Source organism: Diuraphis noxia, unplaced genomic scaffold, assembly GCF_037042655.1.
Source record: "Diuraphis noxia isolate RWA-SAM2 unplaced genomic scaffold, SU_Dnox_SAM2 contig0001, whole genome shotgun sequence".
Taxonomy (NCBI): domain Eukaryota; kingdom Metazoa; phylum Arthropoda; class Insecta; order Hemiptera; family Aphididae; genus Diuraphis; species Diuraphis noxia.
In genome coordinates, this window is record NW_028301711.1 from 35,954,925 (window position 1) to 35,965,748 (window position 10,824).

The 10,824-nt window shown below is 28.7% G+C and overlaps 1 protein-coding gene across 1 annotated transcript; it reads left to right on the plus strand.

The window, feature by feature from the left end:
- The first annotated feature begins 4,059 nt into the window (after nucleotides 1-4,059).
- LOC107168437 (WD repeat-containing protein 36) lies at nucleotides 4,060-9,630 on the plus strand. Its single transcript, XM_015517843.2, has 4 exons — nucleotides 4,060-4,320; nucleotides 6,730-8,214; nucleotides 8,283-8,551; nucleotides 8,620-9,630. The coding sequence occupies exons 1-4, from the start codon at nucleotides 4,281-4,283 to the stop codon at nucleotides 9,454-9,456; spliced, it is 2,631 nt and encodes an 876-aa protein (XP_015373329.1). The 5' UTR covers nucleotides 4,060-4,280; the 3' UTR covers nucleotides 9,457-9,630.
- The last annotated feature ends 1,194 nt before the right edge of the window (nucleotides 9,631-10,824 follow it).

Genomic DNA, 10,824 nt, shown 5'->3' on the forward strand with positions numbered 1-10,824 from the left:
AAATTTAAAATTTAAACGCACTTAAAATTTGTCCTATAATGATGCTTCGAGTTGTCTCTATAACTGCTTTAAAGGAAAACTTATGGAAAACTTAGTGTTGCAATTTTAATCCTTAGTTATAAACGCAAAAAAATTTATGATTTTTCAACTTCAAAATTACTTTCAAATTTTCGCGTTTTCGACAGATTTCGTAAAATTTTGAAATATAAACGCTTATTAAAAAAAATTGTGAATTACGATTTTTAATTTTTTTTTAGCTACAATAAGAACAACTCATAAGGAACCTTGTATTAAATTCTCAAATCTTAGAATTAAAAAGAAAAACTTTTATGAATTTTTATCTAACATAATTTGAACATTGCCGTAATTTTTATGTATTTGGTCAAAATTTGAACTGTAAAATCTTATAAAAAAAATTTGTGACAATATATTTCTTTTATTTTTCAACTGCAATTGTAAAAATATATTATGAGCCTTGTATTAAATTCTCAAATCTTAGAATTAAAAAGAAAAACTTTTATGAATTTCTATCTAAGATAATTTGAACATTGCCGTAATTTTTATGTATTTAGTCAAAATTTGAACTGTAAAATCTTATAAAAAAAATTTGTGACAATATATTTCTTTTATTTTTCAACTGCTATTGTAAAAATATTGAATATTTATGATAAAATATTTGAATTATAACAAATATTTAAAATCGTTTCAGGATAAATCGTTATCGTTAGGCTATTTCGTAAAAATTTAAAATTCAAACGCAATTAAAATTTTTCCTATAATGACGCTTCGAGTTTTCTCTATAGCTACTTGAAGTAAAACTTATGGAAAACTTAGTGATGTATTCTTAATCTTTAGTTATAAACACAAAAAATTTTATGATTTTTCAGCTTCAAAATTACTTGCAAATTTTCACATTTTCGACAGATTTCGTAAAAATTTGAACTATAAACGCTTATAAAAAAAAATTGTGCCTATGTATTCTTATAATTTTTAAATCACTTTAAGAATAACTTATGAGGAACTTTGTATTAAATTTTTAAGTATTTTGATTTTTAATAGGGCCAAAAAAATTTTATCGACACTTCAAAAAAAAATTTTCAGACAAATTGAAAATTTCAGTCGTCTATAAATATCTCAAAAAAAGTCAAAATATTTTGAAAATTTAATCATGTAAAGAAAATACCAATCCTAATAACTGGTAAAATTTTAAAGTATCTACGACTTATACTTTTTGAATAATAACAAATATTTAAAATCGTTTCAGGATAAATCGTTATCGTTACGCTATTTCGTAAAAATTTAAAATTCAAACGCACTTAAAATTTTTTCTATAATGATACTTCGAGTTTTCTCTATAGCTACTTGAAGGAAAACTTATGGAGAACTTAGTGTTGTATTTTTAATCCTTAGTTATTAACGCAAAATATTTTATGATTTTTCAACTTCAAAATTACTTGCAAATTTTCGCGTTTTCGACAGATTTCGTAAAATTTTGAACTATAAAAGCTTATTAAAAAAAATTGTGACTTACGATTTTTAATTTTTTTTACCTACAATAAGAACAACTCATAAGGAACCTTGTATTAAATTTTCAAGTTTTTTTGGTCGTCCAACATTTTTTTACCGACACTTCAAAAAAAAATTCTCAAAAAAAGTGTAAATTTCAGTGGTCTATAAATAACTCAAAAAAAGTCAAAAATGTTTTGAAAATTAAACTGTATATAGAGAACACTAACATAAACATTTGGTGAAAATTTCAAGTATTTAAAGTGATTAGTTTTTGAATTACAACCATGTAAAAAAATGGATTTGATCGAAAACTGATTTTGCGTAAAAATTCCCGTTTTTCTGTCATTTTTTTTTTGTTTTTCTCGATTTTTTTGAAAACTGTTGGAAAATGTTTACTTTTGACCTCTATAATGCACCAAGGATCTTCAATTTTACATCGGAAACCACCCCCAAAGTTTGAAATCGAAGCATTATTTCAACTAGTTATGCTGTACACAGACACACAAAAAAAAAACACACATCATTGTAAAATCAATACATTCATCACTTCGTTCAGAATCTAAAATAATAAATATCCGTTATTAGGCGCGGTAAACTAGAGTGGATGTACTGATGTGCAAATGCGTAAAACTCCTAAATAGCGAAGTATATGTCTATATCAGGCCATAAGTCGTAATTTCAAACCAAGTCAAACCACCCAGTTCTGATTTGACCATCGTTTTTTGTTTATCTAATTACAGCAAAGAAAAAATATTACCTAATTATGTAACAAAGTTTCGTTTTTTTTTTAATTTAAAGAGGAACTATAATACAATATTATTGAATTATAGAACAAAAAAAATTATTTTTTAAATTTCATAATAATATCCTTAACTCTTATTAAATATTGTATTTATCTCACAATCTGACAACCGCAACGCAACAATATAATAAAACCAATAAAAGCAGAATACTTATAATACTGTCATAGTATATTAGTAGGTATATCATAATTTATTGAATGCACTGAGAAAATAAATACTTTTTTAAATTACAAATACATCAATATATGGTTAATGCGTTAATGTTTAATATTTTAAACTATAAACAAAATAGACCAATTATATTAATTATTATTAATCCATCTTGAATCTAACCAGTGCTTGAATTGGGAAATTGAAAGAAGGGGAACTCAAGTAGAAATTCAAAAAACAGCGTTCCGACTAAACATTTATTGAGTAATAAACTAATAACCCGTGGGGGGCTTTGCCCCCCACACCCCCTTGATTACTACCACAATAAAACTATATTTTTATTAGTTTATAATATTTTATTTCTCTAAATGTTAATATTTAAAAATAATAATAATGTATTGAATGAAATAAAATTCTCCAACACTTACGAGTTTATTTTATTTTTTACAATACCTATTTAATATATTTTATAAGATTTAATAAATACAAAATAAAAAATTAATTGGCATTTAATACCGCGTACGGCATACCGGCGTACCCATGCGTTCTTTTAGGAAAATGTAGTATGGGAACGCTATTTAAAATCAAAAAGTAGTATAGGAGCCGAGTTCCCATGCGCCCCCCCTCAATTATTCGAGCAGTTAGATTTCTAACAGAAAAAAATAAGTTTATTAAAAGTAAAATTGTAGAACTCCTTTTAAGATGTAAATAGGCAATAGAGCATGGCTAAATTAGCCATGCAATAGAGTATGCAGAATTACGAAGGTGATAAATAGTAAATGAACTGAATTATCAAGGTGGATTGAATCATAATTTAATATATAAGCAAAATAATAATATTAGGGGTACGACATTCCCTATTATTCTATTTTAAATAAATGTGTGACCTTGGATGAGTTGGATGCTATGCTGGCCAAAAAGTTTTGATAAGAAATAAAACAATTTTGATTCTTGATAACAAATTAATTTATTTTCATAGTTTTGCAAATATAATAATATACCTACACAATAATTATTGTCACATTTGAAAGTTAAAAGTTAACAATTTTGTCATTTTACATAATACCAATAATACTATGCATGACGCAAACCGGTACCACATTCAAGGCGGAGCTTCCACTATGTTATCATACGGCAGAGTGTCGTTTCTTGTTTGTTATTTGATAATATCATAATATATCCACCTTGTGAACCATGATGCAATTGATACATAATATATTATAATATATATATTTATATTATTATATTACGGTCTCATTATGAATTTGTGATTATCCACGGTCATCTCTAACCTCTAAGTACTGACATGAGTTTTAGGGCCGGTTTCACCACTACTTTAAACTACGATTAAGGTAAACCGGGGTTTAATCGGCCGAATCTGTTATCAGTCGATTAAGCGTAATCGACGTTTAAAGTATTTGGTGAAAGCGGCCCTTATTGTGCAAAAAATCGTAAACGTCGTACTCCGTTACACTCGTTATGGCATAATCAAATATTCGCACAAGTGGAAAGGGGACAATTAATGCCTGAAAAATACTATCGCAAAGACCATGCTGATAACATAGAAATATCTGCGGCTGATAACTACAATTATAATCACGATAGATGATAACAATCGTCGGCGCACCGCCGACTTCAGTGTTGTTGATAGCAAAAAGCGTTCCAATACACGTGCGCTGGTCTGTCGTCGGTTTTCCGGGTTTTCGCTCAATGTTTTGCTTCTTCACGTCCATCATTCACAGGTATCGCAGTTAGTGTTCAGATCAGCAAGCTCTATTTGCAGGCAGATCGGTGTTAATCGCATCGCCGCCCTGAGCGATGTCGTCCAGTAAAATATTTTTACAGAACCGAGCTCTCGGTGAGTACTGTCTTCCATTTTTATTTTTCACGTGGCCTTGATGACGACGATGTTTTCACATTTACAATGTTATGTCATTCTTCTTCGTAAATGGCGGTTACTGAAATGAGATACTTATTAAAAGGCCCGATTTAAACGTTCTCTGTGCACTTTATTTTTTCCACTAGTCTCGATGTTATTGATACCTCATATAGTTTGGTAAAACTACGTTTGTCTATTATAATGACTTTTTATGACTGATAGGGCTTGGGCGAAAACTTAACAAATGTATACATGTATTAGGGATAGTGCAATTTTTTAAATCTAGAATAAATTATTGCCATTAAATATCCATCATTTACGTCAATAAACACAAATTTGGTTGTTTTAAAAATATTTCAAGACCTAACGTCCAATATAAGCAACATTTAACATTCAAATATAATTAAAAATTTAGCATTCATATTTTATGTAATTCTATTTACCTAATGTATTTCTCATATATTTTTTTTACTCGGGTGCCTACCTACTCTTAAATTAAAATTTTTTCTACATATTTTATAAATCAAACTTCAATATTTATGAGCATATCATTTAATATTAATTGTAATCAAGTTTGTTTTCTACTGTTAAACAACGAAGGTTTAATTTGAAACATATTTAATAGCCAAGTTATTCAGGTACTGACATAACAAAACCTATTCTCAGTATTAACTTATAATTTATAAGACCGTCATTTAGACCAGTGATTCTTAACCGGCGTGCCTCGAATAATGTCTGATATTTGTAATTATGCTGATAAAAAATATTGAAAACATTACTTTATTTCATTACATGGTGTTTGCCGCAAACCAAAAAAGTTTGAAAATCACTGATCTACACTAATAATTTAACTCAATTTTCTAAAATAATGATGTTGTACTCACAAACCAAAGTATGTTATATACCACTGTGACCACCTCAATCCCGTTTCTCAGATCCAGTTGTATGTGTGAAGGAATTATATGATATTGGCAAACAGAGTATAGCAATATTAGATTTGGTTATGAACAATATCAGTCATGTCACTAGTGTTTAGTTTTGTTATACATTTCTTAACATGTTATATTTTTGTTATATCTCCAATTATCTGTATCATATAAAACATATATTTTTCAAATTAAATATTGATATTATTCTTAATAAATTTTTTAAATATTAAAAATCTTATTGTCTTTTTATTATTAGTATTAACTCCTTAATTTTCAAATTATGATTGTGTTATGGAACCGTGTTATGCAACACAAATAATTAAACACACAATTAGATATTAATGATAAGGATTTTTATTACTGACTATACTTTTATCTCATTTTTACAAGAAATATATAAAATGCTCTTCATAAATATATGTTAATTATTATGGTCTATTATAATGCTCTGTTCTTATGCGACTGACTAACCTCCTCCTTCTTGTTTGTCGGACTGCGGCTTGGCCGTACGCAGAATCCCCTCGTCAGCGAATTCCTGACTATGAACCGTTGACCATCACACACTATAACATTTCATTATAATATAATAAAACGTTAATATTATTCAGGGGTTCACAAAAATTTCAAAATAAATTTTTATTTGAATTAAGAAGACGTGATACCCGCATGTGTTGTCTCCGTCTTACAAGTGCATTATAGTAAATTTTACGTTCAGCAGAACACGAGTAGCTCCGTTAGCTTAAAAATTAGAGTGAACTGACCTCTTATAAAATTTAAAGGTAAGATTATTATCTAGACAACCTCATATACTTTTTATTATATATTACATTTAAAGCGAGTTATGAGTATTTTAAAATTGTAAATATTTTGTGCATCTTAAAATACTCATAACTTGCTTTAAAATTTAAATATAATTAAAAGTATATGAGATTATCTAGATAACAATCATACCTTTAAATTTTATAAGAGGTCAATTCACTCTAATTTTTAAGCAAACAGAGTTACACGTGTTCTGCTGAACGTAAAATTTACTATATAATGCACTTTGTAAGACGGAGACAACACATGCGGGTATCACGTCCTCTTAAAGCATTTAGCAATTGAGCATTTTGCTTATTTTTTTAATTGAACAGTTTGATTACAAAATAGAAATATTAAAGAGTCAACTCACATTTTACTGGGCTAGTAACATTTCAAGATATTTTATATTTGATTTTAAATAATGCAATAAACTATGCAAATATAATTTTATAAATTAAATAATACAATCTAAATATCTATTTTAGGCACAATTTTGAAGTATTAATTACTTGTTATAATATGTCATTTTTTTTTATAACTGTTAGGTTATCATGAGTCATAACTAGATATTCTTACCAATTAGTAATTACCAATAAATATTATTTTACAATTATAGTTCATTCATTTATATTAATTTGTTTTTTTTTATTGTTTTCAGGATATGTAAGCAATGAGATTCCACTTGTGACCCGTTACATAAACCTCAGACGAGAAAATCTCATAATTACATGTGTTGGACGTGCCTTTCACACATACAGTTCTGATAGATTTCAGCTTTTATCTGTAAGTCCACAACATGAGACAGACATTACATGTTTAGCTGCAGATAGTTACCTAGTATACACTAGTTGTGGAAACCAAGTATATGCATGGCGACGTGGTATAGAACTAAAACACACGTATACCGGTCACAAAGCAGCAATTAAATTATTGTTTCCGTTTGCGGCTAATTTAATATCTATTGATGAATCAGGAACTCTCAAAATTTGGGATGTGAAAACTGAAAGTATATACAAAGAAATCCAATTAGAGATTACAGCTACAGCTATATGTCATCCGCCAACATATGCTAATAAATTACTAATTGGCTCAGCTGAAGGAAAACTACAGTTGTGGAACATAAAAACAGGATCCATGATATATGAATTTGAGGGTTGGAATTGTAGTGTGACCAGTTTAGAGCCAGCTCCAGCAGAAGATATGATGGCAATAGGATTGAGTAATGGAAAAATTATTTTGCACAATTTAAAGTTTGATGTATCCAATATAACTTTTACACAAGATTGGGGCTCAGTTACACGTATAAGTTTTCTTATTAAACGGCAACTTATGATAACTGGTAGCCCAAAGGGCACTGTAGTGGTTTGGAACCTCGAAGAAGGTAAAGTTGACAGTTTAATTATTAAAGCGCATCATGGACCTATTTGTGGTCTTCAGTGTTTACCAGATGAACCACTTCTTGTGACTTCATCTTCTGACAATTCTTTGAAAATGTGGCGTTTTGACATGTCTGATGGTTCGGCCAGTTTGTTTAAAATACGCGAAGGTCATTTCAAGCCTCCTGTTTCTATTCGTTTTCACGGAATAGATGGTGCTAGTATTTTAAGTTCTGGCAATGATTCGTCATTGCGTGTCTTCAACACAGTCACTGAAATCGCAAATAAAAGTTTTGGACGTGCATCATATAACCGTAAAGCTTCCAAAAAAAAAGGTAATAAATGGGCTGATCCTCTTATCATGCCTCCAATATCTACATTCGCCTCGGAAACCACTAGAGATAAAGAATGGGATAGCATTGTTGCTGTACATCGAGGTATACCAACAGTAACCACTTGGTCATTTGACAAAAGTAAAATGGGAGAGCATAAGTTATGTCATGAAAGATTTAAAAAAAATGTCAGTGGACAGAAAGGAATCAGTGCCACATGTGCATGTCTTACACACTGTGGTAATTTTGCAGTTATCGGTTACAGTTCTGGTCACATAGATAAGTACAACATTCAATCAGGTTTACACAGAGGAACCTATGGACAGCCAACAGCTCATAAATATGTACGGGGAGTCTATGTAGATACACTCAATCAAATAATGGTATCTGGTGGTTCAGATACATTTTTAAAATTCTGGAATTTCAAAAAATTAAGTAAGTTAAATTTATTTTAAAAATTATTGTTTGTCTATTATTTGAATAAAAATATTTTATTTTTTCAGATTTGTTGTCTAAATTGGAGTTGGAAGATACTGTTTCATTATTCAGCTGGCATACAGAAAGCTCATTTTTAGCAGTTGCTTTAGATAATTTTGACATTTGTCTAGTTGATATTGATACACGCACAATCGTAAGAAAGTTTACAGGTCATCGAGGTCCGATTACTGATTTGACATTTAGTCCAGATTCCAGATGGTTAGTTACATCAGCAATGGATTCAACTGTTCGCACTTGGGACATTCCATCATCATCAATGGTTGATATACTTAAAGTAAGCTACTTAACATAATAATCATTGGATTATACTTATTACATTATAATGTTGTTTTAATATTTTAGGTTGATACACCTTGTGTTTCATTGACATTTTCTCCCACCGGTAGCTATCTGGCTACAGCACATGCTGACCGTTTGGGAATATATCTATGGTTTAATAAAACACTATACAATCATGTTAGCCTTCGACCTATCACTGAAGAAAATCAGATTATAGAGCCTCTTCCTTTGACTGGAATCAATCAAGAATCTTTAGAATGCCCTATTGATGAAGATACAGATGAATACATATCTAAAGTACAAATTGAAAATACTATAACCATGAGTGGTCTAAATGATGCAAGATGGCAGAATATATTGAATTTAGACGCTGTTAAAAAAAGAAACAAACCACTACAACCACCAAAATCTCCAGCTGCTGCTCCATTTTTCCTACCTACTATACAATCTATAGATTTCCAATTTGATTTAAAAGGAGTCAATAAAACAGATTCCAATACCAAAGTTATTCCTGAAACACTAATGCAAACTGTATTTGCTCAACAACTTTTAAAAGCTACTTCATTAAATGATTATCAAGTCTTATTTGATCAGTTAAAATTAATGGGTCCATCAGCTTTAAACTATGAAGTGAGAAGCTTGTCTCCAGAAGCTGGTGGAACATATGAATTAATGGTAAAATTTTTAGAACTTTTAAAACAAGTATCTATTAATAATAAAGATTTTGAATTATCGCAATCTTATTTGGGTGTATTTTTAAAATATAATGGACGTGCATTGGCCCAACGACCAGAAGCGGTTAATATTATTGAGCCATTATCAAAACACGATGCATGGGAACAATTACAAAATAATTTTTTGTTATGTCTTAGTATTGTAGAATATATGAAAAATAATTAATGAGTATTTATTTGAGTTCTTATATATTTGTATAATGTTGATACATTAACACATTTTTATGGATATACATAATTATATTATAATTTAACATTAAATAGCTCTCATATACAATATTAACATTATATCCAACTCGATAAGTATTTATAATAACATTATATAAATATTTTCATATTATGTATGTTGTTTTTGATTTGTAAAATTCTATAAGAACAAGTTAAGCATAAAACTAATCATCACATCATAATTGAAATGCAAACAACAAAAATATTTAAACATACATTTGGAAAACACTTTGAAACAGTTCAATAAAATACATTTTATGTGTCTACTTATAATTTATCATGGTACAAATGGACAGTATTTTTAACATTAAATTATAATTAACTAGTGTTGCTTTTGTGTAGTTTAATAGAAACATAAATACACCTTAAATATTTTTAAGTTACAATTTAAACTTTGATGAAATAATTTCATATTACACTAAGCTCTATTCTAAGCATAGGCGCAAAAAATGGGGCTTAGGGTATTAGCATCCCCAATTTTAAAATTAGCACCCTCAAATAATGATTGTGCTTTTGTATCAAAAACTTTTTGTTTCAAAAAAAAAAACTAAAATCACAAAATGCATAGCAAATGCACCCTTAGTTTTTTTTTATTGAAATTACTCCTATGTTTCTAAATAAGTTTGAAAAAGATATGATGAATAACAAGTTAACATATAATATGTATTTTATGAGTGTGTGATCAAAGACTTTAACTATATGTACACATACTTTTCTTTTGGAAAACATTTTATTACTTATTTCGTGTTTCATTCAAAACAGAAAACTATTAATTAATACCATGGAACATTAAACCATATAACTTCAATACTAACATACCTTGATTTTTAGGTTTTTAATAAAATAACATTTGTATAAAATTAATAGTGTATAGTAATAATAGAATAATTAATGACTTACAAAATAATAATTGTAATTAAGTATCAATATTAGTAAAGTATATGTATGTTTAGGAATTGTAGTATACCTATCTCTCGATAGTACACAAAATAATCGATGAACAATTAATACTTTTTTGAATAACTTTATTAAACATAAAAAAAACACAAAAATATACAGGCATCTATCAATCGCTTACAAACATATCTCGCCTCACTCAAAACCCGCACTGTCCCTTTACTGTGGTGCTTATGTCCTTAAATATTATTTTACAATGAGCTGCTTCAGCTCATTTGTTTTGTTGGCCTAATATTACGCAATTTAAACATTTAGCTAAGAGAATATTTGTCTATTATTATTAATTGGCACATGCCACATACAACAGAATTAACAATAAGAACATACCTATAGGGATTAATAAATAGAT